This window comes from Mobula hypostoma, chromosome 8, assembly GCF_963921235.1.
Source record: "Mobula hypostoma chromosome 8, sMobHyp1.1, whole genome shotgun sequence".
Lineage (NCBI taxonomy): Eukaryota > Metazoa > Chordata > Chondrichthyes > Myliobatiformes > Myliobatidae > Mobula > Mobula hypostoma.
In genome coordinates, this window is record NC_086104.1 from 73,507,255 (window position 1) to 73,522,402 (window position 15,148).

A 15,148-nucleotide genomic window follows, 5' to 3' on the forward strand; every position below is an offset into this window, starting at 1 on the left:
TGTAAAAATAATCCCACTTCTGCACATTCTCCTCAAATTCCAGTAAAAATTTCTGTCATTCAAACACTTATCCATTTCTGTTTTGAAAGCTATTATTGAATCTGTTTGCACCATACAGTAAGGCAGTGTGTTAACAAACATGGCCACTAATTGTCTGGCAAATTCCTTTTACTTCATCTCTTCTGCTTCTACTTCAGGATACTGACCCTTCTGCCACTACACACAGTTTCTCCCTACAAAGTTAAACTGATTCACAGACAAGAGCAAAATGAAAACATCAGTTTTAATTGGCCGTGATGTTTTACTGAAGCAGTAAGAGGAATGTTGTTTTATTCCACCAGCTGCACCAGGTTAATAGAATTAATCCCAATCCGTGGCAAATTTCCACGGATGTACTGTAGAGAGCATTCTTACTGGCTTCATCACCATCTGGTATGGGATGGGCCACTGCACAGGATCAGACAACATTGTAGAGTGTTGTAAACCTAGCTAGTTCCATCATGGTCAGACAGCATCCATAGGAAGAAGCACAGTCGACGTTTTGGGCCAAGACCTTTCGTCAGATGCCAGCATCTGCAGATTTCCTTGTGCTACCTCCATCATGGACACTAACTTCCCACCATCGAGGACATCCTCAATAGGCAACGCCTCAAAAAAGCAGCATCCATCATTACTGACTCTTACCAACCGGGATATGTCCTCTTCTCATTGCAGGGAGGAGGTACAGGAGCCTGAAAACATACACTCAACTATTGAGAAGCCGCTTTTTCCCCTCCACAATCAGATCTCTGAACAGACTATGAATCCATGAGAACAACATCACTTTTTGTTATCTTTTTGCACTACTTTTTGAGATGTGTCTATTTTAATGTAAGAAGTATTATGAACAAAGTGGATGAGGTTAGAGCATGGATCAGTACTTGGAGCTATGATGTTGTGGCTATTACAGAGACTTGGATGGCTCAGGGGCAGGAATGGTTACTTAGAGCGCCACGCTTTAGATGTTTTAGAAAGGACAGAGAGGGAGGCAAAGAGGGGCACTGCTGATCAGAGATAGTGTCACATCTGCAGAAAAGGAGGAAGTCATGGAGGGATTGTCTACGAAGTCTCTGTGGGTGGAAGTTAGGAACAGGAAGGGGTCAATAACTCGACTGGGTGTTTTTTATAAACCACCCAACAGCAACAGGGACATTGAGGAGCAGATAAGGAGACAGATTCTGGAAAGGTATAATAATAACAGGGTTGTCATGGTGGGAGATTTTAATTTCCCAAATATCAATTGCCATGTCCCTAGAGTGAGGGGTTTAGATGGGGTGGAGTTTGTTAGGTGCGCTCAAGAAAGTTTCTTGACACAATACGTAGATAAGCCTACAAGAGGAGAGGATATACTCGATCTGGTATTGGGAACTGAAGCTGATCAAGTGTCAGTTCTCTCAGTGGGAGAGCATTTTGGAGATAGTGATCACAATTCTATCTCCTTTACCATAGCATTGGAGAGAGATAGGAACAGACAAGTTAGGAAAGCATTTAATTGGAGTAAGGGGAAATATGGGGCTATCAGGCAGGAACATGGAAGCATAAATTGGGAACAGATGTTCTCAAGGAAATGTATGGAAGACATATGGCAAATGTTTAGGGGATATTTATGTGGAGTTCTACATAGATACGTTCCAATGACACAGGGAAAGGATGGTAGGGTACAGGAACCGTGGTGTACAAAGGCTGTTGAAAATCTAGTCAAGAAGAAAAGAAGAGCTTACAAAAGGTTCAAAAACATAGGTAATGATATGAATCTAGAAGATTATAAGGTTAGCAGGAGGGAGCTTAAGAAAGTAATTAGGAGAGCCAGGAGGGGCCATAAAAAGGTCTTGGTAGACAGGACTAAGGAAAATGCCAAAGCATCCTACAAGTATGTGAAGAGCAAGAGGATAAGACGTGAGAGAATAGGACCAATCAAGTGTGACAGCGGAAAAGTGTGTATGGAACTGGAGGACATAACAGAGGTACTTCGTGAGTACTTTGCTTCAGTATTCACTATGGAAAAGGACCTTGGCGATTGTAGGAATGACTTACAGTGGACTGAAAAGCTTGAGCATGTAGATATTAAGAAAGAGGATGCTGGAGCTTTTGGAAAGCATCAAGTTGGATAAGTCACCGGGACCTGACGAGATGTATCCCAGGCTACTGAGGAGCTTGCTGAGCATCTGGCGATCGAGGGAGGAGATTGCTGAGCATCTGGCGATGATCTTTGCATCATCAATGGGGACGGGAGAGGTTCTAGAGGAGTGGAGAGTTGCAGATGTTGTTCCATTATTCAAGAAAGGGAGTAGAGATAGTCCAGGAAATTATAGACCTGTGAGTCTTACTTCAGTGGTCGGTAAGTTGATGGAGAAGATCCTGAGAGGCAGGATTTATGAACATTTGGAGAGGTATAATATGATTAGGAATAGTCAGCATGGCTTTATCAAAGGCAGGTCGTGCCTTATGAGCGAGCCTAATTGAATTTTTTGAGGATGTGATTAAACACGTTGATGAAGGTAGAGCAGTAGATGTAGTGTATATGGATTTCAGCAAGGCATTTGATAAAGTACCCCATGCAAGGCTTATTGAGAAAGTAAGGAGGCATGGGATCCAAGGGGACATTGCTTTGTGGATCCAAAACTGGCTTGCTCATGGAAGGCAAAGTGTGTTTGTAGATGGGTCATATTCTGCGTGGAGGTCGGTGACCAGTGGTGTGCCTCAGGGATCAGTTCTGGGACCCCTACTCTTTGTGATTTTTATAAGTGACCTGAATGAAGAAGTGGAGGGATAGGTTACTAAATTTGCTGATGACACAAAGGTTGGGGGTGTTGTAAATAGTGTGGAGGGCTGTCAGAGGTGACAGCAGGACATTGATACGATGCAAAACTGGGCTGAGAAGTGGCAGATGGAGTTCAACCCAGACAAGTGTGAGGTGGTTCATTTTGGAAGGTCAAATATGATGGCAGAATATAGTATTAATGGTATGACTCTTGGCAGTGTGGATGATCAGAGGGATCTTGGGGTCTGAGTCCATAGGGCACTCAAAGCTGCTACGCAGGTTGACTCTGTGGTTAAGAAAGCATACGGTGCGTTGGCCTTCATCAATCATGGGATTGAGTTTAGGAGCCGAGATATAATGTTGCAGCTATATAGGACCCTGGTCAGATCCCTGTTGGAGTACTGTGCTCAGTTCTGGTCGCCTCACCACAGGAAGGATGTGGAAACCATAGAAAATGTGCAGAAGAGGTTTACATGGATGTTGCCTGGTTTGGGGAGCATGCCTTATGAGAATAGGTTGAGTGAACTGGTACTTTTTTCCTTGGAGCAATGGAGGATGAGAGGTGACCTGATAGCGGTGTATAAGATAACGAGAGGCATTGATTGTGTGGATAGTCAGAGGCTTTTTCCCAGGGCTGAAATGGCTGGCACGAGAGGGCATAGTTCTAAGGCGCTTGGAAGTAGGTACAGAGGAGATGTCAGGGGTAAGATTTTTACTCAGAGAGTGGTGAGTGCGTGGGACGGGCTGCCGGTGACGGTAGTGGAGGCGGATACGATAGGGTCTTTTAAGAGACTGCTGGACAGGTACATGGAGCTTAGAAAAATAGAGGGCTATGGGTAAGCCTAGGTAATTTCTAAGGTAAGGACATGTTCGGCACAGGTTTGTGGGCCAAAGGGCCTGTATTGTGCTGTAGGTTTTCTATGTTACTATCTTTACTTATTTATTTTTAATATATGTTTGATTGTAACTTATACTAATTTTTTATGCATTGCACAGTAGTATTGCTGCCACAAAACAACAGATTTCACAGCACATGTCAGTGATAATAAACTGTAAAGACCAACATAAAATTAGCGTTCATTATTACTAGCTGAACCTATATGTTAATTCCCAGTTATTGGTGTGTTCAAGGATATCCACATTTCTCTAAACATCAACATTTCTTAAACTGTTGCTATTTAAAAAAATATTCCAGCTTTCTATCTTTCATACCAAGGTGGATGATCTCACAATTTTCTGCATTTTGTTCACTTACCATGTCTTGCCCAATCTTGTCCAATCTCTTCATGTTACCATATCCCTAAAGTTTCTCTGCACTTTCCTGATTATCTTTTCCTACTCTTGCTTTAATACAGTTTTCAGAGAATCATTGCAGGAATCCAGGACTCATCTGCTCACTTTGCTTCAATGTGGAGGAATGAGGAAAGTGAATGCTCCCATGTCTGTCTGCAGTGGGCAGGTTGCTTTAGGAAGGCCGGTTGAGCAAGAGTGGTAATGTGAAGAGGGATGCGACAACCTGCCTGTGTCATAAAAGAATACCTGTGTGTAGAGGGGTCACTATATACTTGCATGCAGCTTTTGTTGACGCTATCTCATCATGTCCTTTTGTCAGCAAAGATTAATGGATCCCTGGTGTCAGTTCTCTTTAGGCACTGGATGGAACTGAAAGAATTGACAAATCAAAAAACAAACTACAAAATGCCGTAAATCTAAGATAAAAACAGAAAATGCTAAAAACAGTCAGTGGGTCAGACAACATCAGAGGGAAGACAAATATAATTAATGTTTTAGGTTGAAGATAGCTCACTGACAAATTTCCAGTATTTTCTTTTTTTATATTAAAAGAATTGGCATCCAATTTTCATTTTTATCAGGAGCACCAATTTATCAGAAACTATTTGGTTGTGATACGAAAACACATCAAATATTTTAGAATGGATTTTTCCATGCTGCCTAGTGATGTAGAAAAGGTATCCTTAATGTTGCGTCATGATCATATTGTTAATTTTCTACTTCAATGAAGTAAGCTTTCAAGTTTATTGACTACTGCAAAACAAGGAAATTTAACTTGCATGAGCCACACTACATTCGAAATTCGAAGTCTGTATTGTATTGTTCCCACTTACTTATTTACCAATCCAATATAATTCATTTGCAGTCCACGGGTTTATAGTTTTGCTTCAGCCACTTTACTATGAAGAGACTGAATCATTTTGGTTTTTGCTTTTGTGTAAACTGAAGTATTCTAACAAAAGCTTTTATAACGGTAAATAAATTTCCAGAGCTGGTGTACAGATTTAGTGGAAAATATTTTCCTTCTAGCAAGCTTGCAGCTTTGCAGAACAGAATTCAAGTCTGCACAACAAAATTGTATGTTCCAATGATTCTTTCTTCATTCATTTATGTAATGCAAATAATCAGTCAATAGGGAGGTGACAACACGTCTTCTCAGGGAATGAAAATTACTGGAATTCCCAATTTTATTAAACAATGGATGCTAAAAGTAGGGAAGTAAGGAAATGAGTGAGTGAGTGAGCATGTCTGGAAGTTAGGAGAAGGTGAGGTTGTTACCGGAAATAGCTGACTTCCGTTATGAAGATTCAAACATATATCCCAAATCACTATGGAAATACTGAACTGTATATCTCCTTGGTTCCTATCAAGAAGTCAGTGGCTTCAGGAAAATTGGAAAATAGAAGAAGAATTGGAAAATGATGAACATTAGATAAGACAAATAACCTTATTTACAATCCGGAAACTATCTTTTAAATACAGATTCCCATCATTCAAACATTAGAATAATTGGATATGTTCTCTTTTAAAAGACAAACACATTAAGAACATTGGAGGATGGGAAAGAGTTCATTGCTACCTAGAATTTCTATGAAAATCTGCACACAAACACAAAGAATCCATAACCAGCCAAGGCGATGAATAAAGGGGTTATTCAATGGGTGATCTTTTATTACTTAAATTGCCAATCACTAACATGACCCCACTACTCAGAAGGCCCAGAAATGAAAATTTCACTTCAGTATGATCCTAAGGACATTCACGTTTAACATAAACTTCTTTTATTTTATAGTGTACCAATCTTTATCATCCCTGCCTTAGACACCCACCTCTCAGGGCACAATGTGCAACTGTCCCTCCGAGGCACATAATGCCCATCCCTATATCAGCCCAAACAAGCCATGGGGGGTGGTGATAGAGGCAAGGTCAGATATCACCTATGGCTTTGGACTGCTGTAACTCCACACAAGACCTGCAATTGCTATTTCCAAGCTGTGCATAGAGAAATATTGCTCCTCCAAGGCATCAGAGAAACCAGTACAAATCACTTGCGTGAGCCATTGTTGTGTGTACCACTGAATCACTCTATAGGGGAAAAATTCAGAGAGAAAGTAGCAAAGGAACACAGAGAAAGGCCATTCAAATGAGGTCAGGAAACAGTTCCTCTTGCAACTCTTCTCTTGCAATAAACAGTAGATGCTAGCACAATAAATTATTTAAAATTAGGACAGCAGAATTTAGCAAGCAAAGCGTACAACTGGGATGTGCCCCGAGATACCAAATGAATGAGCAGCGATCCATTTAAGTGGAAGAACATGCTTAGCGAAGCTAAATATTGTCCTCCTATTCCTGAGATCTGGGAGCAATCTGATTTAAGCAAAAATCATTTCACTTAAGCCCACAGCTGAGGAAACAAAATCAGCCTTCTCAGCAGAAAAGGTTATGGCTGGTTGGCAATTGGGTCTGAATGGTGACTTCTTTAATTTATTTTTTGCTTCTGAGTATAGAATTAAGTCAAGATTTGATGTAATCTGTTCTTTTATACAATCTAATTCTGTCTGAAAAACACAGCAACTTTAACAATTTATGTCTAGCTTCATCTCAGTAAATGCTTCAGCCTGTCTCCTCGAATACTCACAGGATCAAGGGACATAAGAATATCTAAACCAAGCCTGAAATTTACTAACATCCGTGCAATTTCATTTATGTCCATAGAGAAATACTGCAAGTAAAATTAAGTCATTGAAAGCAATAAGGTCATAATCTACAGCTTCAGGAGGAGTGTGGAACCAAGGGACTGAAAGATCTGTTGCTATACCTTGAAAGTGATTTAATGCTTTATATTGAAGAATTCTCTGGTGCTTCAGATGTTAACTTACCTGCTGCACATTCCAGAATCAGAATCAGGTTTAATAACACAAGCATATGTCATGAAATTTGTTGTCTTTTTGGCAGCAGTACAATGCAATACATAACAACAGAAAAAATTGTGAATTATGGTAAATATGTACTAGTTCAATTAAGTGAGTGGTGCAAAAATAAAATTTAAAAAGTAGTGAGGGATTGTTCATGGGTTCAATGTCCATACAGAAACCGGATGGCGGAGGGGAAGAAGCTGTTCCTGAATCACTGAGTGTGTGCCTTTCAGCTTCCTGTACCCCCTTCCTGATGGTAGCAGTGAGAACAAGGCATGACCTTGGTGGTGGGGGTCCTTAATGATAGGTGCCTCCTTTCTGAGGCATTGCTCCTTGAAGATATCCTGGATACTATGGAGACTAATCCCCATGATGGAGCTGACTTAAAGTTACAACTCTCTGCAGTTATTTCGATCTTGCGCAGTAGCAATTCCCCCCCCCCACTCCCGCAATCACCGCAGCCAGTTAAAATGTTCTCCATGGTACATCTGTGGAAATTTGTTATTGTCTTTGGCAACATACCAAATCTCCTCGTGCTCCTAATGAAATATAGCTGCTGTTGTGTCTTCTTTGTAGCTGCACTGATATGTTGGGTCCAGGTTAAATCCTCAGAGATACTGACATCTAGGAACTTGAAATTGCTCACTCTATCCACTTCTGATCCTCCTATGAGGATTAGTGTGTGTTCCCTCATCTTACCCTTTCTGAAGTTCACAATCAGTTCTTTGATCTTTCTTACTGAGTGCAAAGTTGTTGTTGTGACACCACTCAACCAGCTGAAATATCTCACTCCTGTACACTCTCTCGTCACCATTTGAAATTCTGCCAACAATAGTTGTATCATCAGCAAATTTATTGATCACATTTGAATTCTGCCTAGCCACACAGTCATGGATGTAGAGAGAGTAGAGCAGTGGGCTAAGCATACATCCCTGAGATGAGCCAGTGTTGATTGTCAGCGAGGTGGAGATGTTATTTCCGATCTGCACAGATTGTGGTCATTTTGACTGTTGTGTCTATGCACAACTACATATCAGTTATATAAAAGCACGCACGCAGAATATGCCTAACTGGTGTAGCCATGTTGTGGGGGGGAAGAGAGAGAGATATATATAGAGATAGAGAGAGGGATAGAGAGATATGTAGAGATCGAGAGATAGAGAGAGAGAGATTGATAGTGAGTGGGGGAGAGAGAGAAAAAACAGAAAAATACATAGTGCTAAGGGGGGGTGGGGGTCATTGCTCTAAAAGAAGTAGACCCTATTACACTTCCTCCCCCTTTAGATTAATGCAACATAAAACTGTATATGTACAAAACAATCAATTTCCCTTTCCTAAGCCCATATTCCAAATAAACATGCTTCCACAATAATAGTCTATCATTAACTTCGCAGTTCTAAAGATTCAGTCTTCTGGGTGACGCTTCGTTTCTTTCAGGAAAGCGCCTCTGGACCTGTGGAATGGCATCAGGTGTGGTAGGTGTCTTGTCTAAGACAACATTGTCAGTTTCAGGTGTCACATTGTTGTCAGTGACATCATCACTGAGAGGTAAGTCAGGTGACTGTAATGTAGCTGTCTTGTTGGATGCAATTGACTCAGGTGTGTTCTTTGTTTGAGCATCCAGTATCTGGTCCACATGATGACTCCATGTCTGACCTCCAACATCCACTGTGTTTATCAATGGTCCAGTTCTTTTAGCTATTGTACCAGGTGTCAATTTGTCTTCTCGGTAGTCACGCGCTAGGAATTCCTGTCCAATCACAAAGCTCCTTGCTGCTTCACTTGGCAACCGGCTGAACTGTTTTTTCTGCATTTCCCTCCATAGATCTGGTTTCAGGAGGTCTATGCGAGATCTCCGATTCCTGCTCATGAACGGCATTGCAGGTGTTTGATTTGTCATCGCATGAACAGAGTTCCAATACACAAAAAGGAAATTGTCCAATCACGAACAAGAGAAAATCTGCAGATTCTGGAAATCCAATCAACACACAGAAATTGCTGGAGGAACTCAGCAGGGCAGGTAGCATCTATGGAAAAGAGAACAGTTGACATTTTGGGCTGACACCCTTCGGCAGGACTGGAGAAAAAAATCTGAGGAGTAGATTTAAAAGGTGGGGGGAGGGGAGAGAGAAACGCAACATGATAGGTGAAACCTGAAGGGTGAGGGATGAAGTAAAGAGCTGGGAAGTTGACTGGGAAAAGAAACAGAAGAAAGGGAGGAGCACCAGAGGGAGGCGATGGGCAGGTAAGGAGATAAGGCGAAAGAGGGAAAAAGGGATGGGAAATGGTGAAGGGGGGGTGGGGGGCATTACTGGAAGTTTGAGAAATCGATGTTCATGCCATCAGGTTGGAGGCTACCCAGACAAAATATAAGGTGTTGTTCCTCCAACCTGCGTGTGGCCTCATCACAACAGTGGAGGAAGCCACGGACAGACATATCAGAATGGGAATGGGAAGTGGAATTAAAATGGGTTGCTACAGGGAGATCCCACTTTTTCTGGCAGACGGAGCGTAGATGCTCAGCGAAGCGATCTCCCAATCTACGCCGGGCCTCACCGATATAATAAGAAGCCACACCGGGAGCACTGAACACAGTAGGTGACCCCAAAAGACTCACAGGTAAAGCGTCGCCTCACCTAGAAGGATTGTTTGGGGTCCTGAATGGTAGTGAGTGAGGAGGTGTAGAGTCAGTTGTAGCACTTGTTCCACTTGCAAGGATAAGTGCCAGGAGGGAGATCAGTGGGGAGAGACGAATGGACAAGGGAGTCGTGTAGGGCGCGAACCCTGCAGAAAGCAGAAAATGGGGGGGGGAGGGAAAGATGTGCTTGGTGGTGGGATCTAGTTGGAGGTGGCAGAAGTTTCAGAGAATTATGTGCTGGATGCGTTTTTACAAGTAACAGGGTGGAAAGAGGTATTGTCCAGGTGGCTGAGAGAATCTGTGGGTTTATAATAGACATCAGTAGATAAGCTGTGTCCAGAGATAGAGACAGTGAGATTGAGAAAGGGGAGGGAGGTTTCAGAAATGGACCAGGTAAATTTGAGGGCAGGGTGAAAGTTGGAGGCAAAATGGATGAAGTCAACAAGTTCAGTATGGATGCAGAAAGCAGCACCAATGCAGTCATCGATGTAATGTAGGAAAAGTGCGGGACGATCACCAGTGTAGGCTTGGAACATAGACTGTTCCACGTAGCCAACAAACAGACATACATAGCTGGGACTTATGTGAGTGTCCATGGCTACACCTTTTGTTTGAAGGAAGTGGAAGGAACCAAAGGAGAAATTGTTGAAAGTGAGGACAAGCTCCACTAGGTGGAGGAGAGTGGTGATGGAGGAGAACTGGTTAAGTCTGGAGTCCAGAAAGAAACACAGGACTTTGAGACCTTCCTGGTGGAGGATAGAGATGTACAGGGATTGGACAAAAATAGTAAAAGTAAGATGATGAGGGCCAGGGAACCTGAAATCATTGAAAAGATCAAGAGTGCGTAAGTGTTATGGAAGTTGTCCATCTTGTGCTGTAGAGAAATGTCCTCCTTGTCCATCACCTTAATGTACGTCTTGAAGGTTTGGATAAACACTTCAGCTAACCCATTTGTTGCTGGATGGTGAAGAACTTACTTGAAACGTCTGATGCCACTTTTCTTCATGGACAGTTGGAATTGTTCAGACATGTATTGTGGTCGTTATCACTGACAATTTGTTTGGGTAAGCCATTTCTGGTGAAGATAGTTCTCAGGGTGGAGACAGTCTTTATTGACATAGTTGACTTCACTGGTATAACCTCCAGCCACTTTGAATGAGCATCCACAGCAATCAGAAACACCGAGTCCATAAGCGGCTCAGGAAAAGTCTTTGCCGCAGTGGTGATGGCCACTTCCACAGGTGTAACGGTGCCTGTGGGTGCATTTTGAACTTTTTGGCATCCCAAACAGCTTTTGGCCAAGTCTTCAATCTGTCTATCTATTCCCGGCCACCACACATAGCTCCGGGTGAGACTCTTCATCTTGACGGTACCCAGGTGTCCTTCAAGCAGATTTTCCGGCACTCTGGTGTGCAGTTTAGAGGGAACTGCAACACGAGGTCCACACATCAGCATTCTTTGACATACTGACAGTTGGTCTGGTCTTGCTCAGAGCTCTGGAAACATAAGATTACCATGAGCTGGCCATCCTTGCATCGCGATTTCATAGACTTTTGACAAAGTTGGGTCATTCCTTGTTTCCTGTTGTATTTCAGAATTTGTTACCGGCAACTGGTCCACCAATGTAGAGTGAAACAATACTGCTGAGTCACAGAATGAAGACCTTTCTACTTCAGTTGCCAATAGTGGAAGACATGACAAGCCATTAGCGTTGCTGTGTCGTTTGGTACCCTTGAACTCTAAAGTGGGCTTCTCCGAATAGTGCCCAGTGTTGTAACAGGGTAGCAGTCATCACTGGAGTTCCCTTCCTGGCATTGAAAATGGACACAAGGGGCTGGTGATCTGTCACCAGTGTAAACTTATGGAACTTCTTTATTCCCCATGCTAGACTAAGGGCCCCTGGGTTGACCTGTGCATAGTTGTTTTCTGCGCTCATCGGTAAACCTGAAGCAATTGCAATCAGGTGTTCAGATATATCTTTCGTAAGGTGTGACAAAATGGTTCCAATACCATAAGGCATTGCACACCAGTCTGATGGGCAGGGATGGGTCATAATGGGTAAGCAGTTCATCGGATGTCATTAGTTTCTTTGTTTCCTTGAATGCTTTTTCACATCTTTCTGACCATTCCCTTTTTGCTCCAGTCTGTAACGGTGCGTTCAATGGGTGCAGCACTGTAGCAATGTGTGGGGGGAACTGGTGGTAGCAGTTTACAAGGCTCATGTATGACCTGAGTTGTGATACATTTTCCAGTTTGGTGCCTGTAGCACTGCTTCAATCTTCTCTTGTCACCTGTGTAACCCATGCCTGTCAATGACATGTCCGCAATATGTGATTTCACTCTTGAAAAACTCACATCTCTCTCTCATTGCGTGTAGATCATACTCACTCAGCTTGGTAAGTACTTTACCAAGGTTCTGGAGGTGCTCTTCATCATGTTTGCCAGCCACAGTCCTGTCATCAAGGTAACATTGTGTTCCTGAGATATCTTGGAGCACTTGGTCCGTTGCTCTTTGCTAAATTGCTGGAGCTGATGCGTCATCAAGGACAAGACGACTATACAGGAACAGTCCCCTGTAAGTGTTGACTGTGAGGAATTTCCTACTTGACTCCTCAATCTCCATTTGCAGATTGGCTTGTGACAAGTCAATCTTTAAAAACCTCTTCCTGCCTGCCAAAGATGCAAAAATGTCTTCTATTCCTTGCAGGGGATACTGTACAGTACGCAGCACTGGGTTGATGTTCACTTTGAAATCCCCACAAATGCGAATGGCTCCAGCCTTCCCCTTCTTGATCACCAGGACAATGGGCATGGCCCAATCACTCCACTCAACCTTGGAGAGAATTCCAGATGCCTCCAAGCTCTGCAGTTCAGCTTCCACTTCAGGATTTAGTGTGTAAGTCACTGGGTGCACTTTATGGAATCTAGGTGTTGCTGTTTCATCCAGTTCAATTCGGCCTTCATGCCTTTGAGTTTACCAATCCCCTTCTCAAATACCTCTCATTAGCATTAAACAGCTCCGCCAGTCTCTGGTTAGTGCTACCATTTGAGGTGCTGTTGCCTGTTGAAGTCACACACAGAGCTTTGATTGAGTGCCAGTCTAGTTGGATTTTTCTCAACCATTCACATCCGAAAAGTGCTGGCTCTCCACTTTTCAATACATAAATCTCCAAATGTTGTGTTTGGCTTCCATACGTCACATTTACTTTCAGTTTGCCTTTGGGAGACACTTTTTCACCTGTGTAAGTCTTTAGCATCACTGAGGTCTTCTCTAATGCTATCTTGGAAAACAGTCTGTTGTAGTCAGCCTCTGGAATTATGGACAAAAGTGACCCTGTATCCAGCTCCATTTTCAGTATTACACCAGACACATCTACTGTGATCCAGATGATTTTGTGATCTGTTTCAGTTATACTATGTAGTTCTAGGCATGACAGTTCTCCTTTGTCAGCCTCTATGTTGTCTGATTTTCTGATTTTATTTTACATTCGATAACTTTAAGCATTTGCTTATTTTTGAGTTCAAGACTTTTCCCTCAGTTATGCTTTTTGTCTGCCTTGCACACTCTCTCTCTGTGACCTTGTCTGTGACACTTTCAGCAAACTTTTTCTTTGAACCAACAGTCATTTGCATTATGGGAGGATTTGCCACATCGATAATATCTTTGGCTTTTTGCACCATTCAGAGACATTTTGTGCATTTCATTTTCTAACCTCCTTTTCTGGAGTTCTGCTGCATCCTTTGCTGCAGTCTCTAATGATATTGCAATGGTCAAGCGATTTTGGAAAATTGTAACAATGGCATCGAATTTCTTGCTTGCTTGCTTGCTTTGCAAGGATTACTAAGTTGCATAAGAGACTGTACATTCTTGGGCCATTAAGCTAAGAAGTGTAGGGACTTCCTTTTGCTCCTCCACGTCGTTTATGTTACAATACAGTTCCACCTGTTCAATATCCGACTTCCAGTCTTTAATAGTGCTATCGAATTTGTCAACTTTCCCGACTGAAGCCATCAGCAGGTTACTTTCCTTTCAATTCAGCACATCTTTCACTGTTACTCTCATGTTCCTTTGTTAGTGTCCGTAATGGCTTTCTCATGCTGTTTAACTCTTGCTGTTTCATCCACATAACTATTGGTGCAGTTCGTGATATTCTCTGACATTCAGGTGTGCACTCGTCACCGATTGTTGTGTCTTTGCACAACTACATTCCAATTAAATAAAAGCATGCACGCGGTAGATGGCCGTAAGTGGTGTACTCACATTGCAACGAGAGAGAGAAATAGAGAACAACGCACATGCATAGACAATAGTGCATGCACAGACAACAGACCGATACGTTGTGCTAAGGGGAAGAGTGTCTTTGCTCTGAAAGAAATAGATCCATATATTACATGGTCATTTTCAGCATTCTCCGATTTTACTTCGGATTTCCAGTGTCTGCAGCATGTTATTCAATATAGCCAGAGCACCTGGTAACGTGTGAGCCAGTGCAAATGAATAACTTTCAATATGACAACCTACATCACAGATGATGCAAATGGTAGATTTCTAGTGATACATCACACCTACTCAGATCAATTTATGTGTTTCTTCAATTTGCTACTATCTCTTCTGCACAAATTCAACATACTGCATGTGAACAATTAGTTTTATCAGCTTAGATATGGTATAATCCTAGCCAGATGAATATCTTCTCTAAATTCAAGTCACACTCTTACGGCCTTTTGCGGAAAAGTCAATCTCTATTGCACAGAGATTCTGTAAAGACGTAACAAAATGTCACTTCCTTAGCTCCACGTTTGTCATTGCAACGATGTGACCCAATTAAGCCATAAATACAATGTAACTATATTTGTAAATTTCATTTGATTTAAATCTGAATGCAATTAAAGAATAAGACACTTCAGCTTACCAGGGTGTTTCACAAGTCACATATTTTCCTTTCTGAATTTTTGCATCAGTGAGAGATTTCAAACACAGCTTTTTTAAAAAATTCCTGCTGATTAATTGAGTATATTGCCAAAGGGAAAGTTGCTAAAAGATGGAAAAATATTAGCTTACCCTTGTGTCTCTTTCCAGATAATACTTGTGATGAAGACTGCGTCTTTTTCTGGCCTTAGGGATGCCACTATGAGTGAAATGATAGAGTCCTTCAGCAAATGGAAGCTGCGTTAAATAAAAAATAGTCTGTTGTATTACAGTGAATATCCTGTACCATTAATTGTGTATTTTCATGGCAAATAAACCTCCATATATTCTTATTTTCACTTTAAATAATTTGTCCATTAGCAGTCATGGAGTCAGTGTACAAAAAACGCAGTAATGCCCAGAAAATACCAATATATTTCCACAATTCCTATTATGTATCACATATGGCAATAAAGAATATCCAGTAGATCTATTTACATGATGCAGAATAGTTAGACCCTCTGTCCGATGAGCAATTTATAGACTTGCACTTCTTTGCATCACATTTCTTGCAATTTCTATCCTAATTTTAT

The 15,148-nt window shown here is 41.9% G+C and overlaps 1 protein-coding gene across 1 annotated transcript in view; it reads right to left on the minus strand.

Moving 5' to 3' along the window:
* Positions 1 to 15,148, minus strand: part of pcsk2 (proprotein convertase subtilisin/kexin type 2) — an 82,095-nt gene that overhangs the window by 48,578 nt on the left and 18,369 nt on the right. Inside the window, exon 2 of the mRNA XM_063056130.1 lies at positions 14,709 to 14,813. Within this exon, the coding sequence (XP_062912200.1) occupies positions 14,709 to 14,813 (105 nt within the window). The remainder of the gene's footprint in view (positions 1 to 14,708; positions 14,814 to 15,148) is intronic.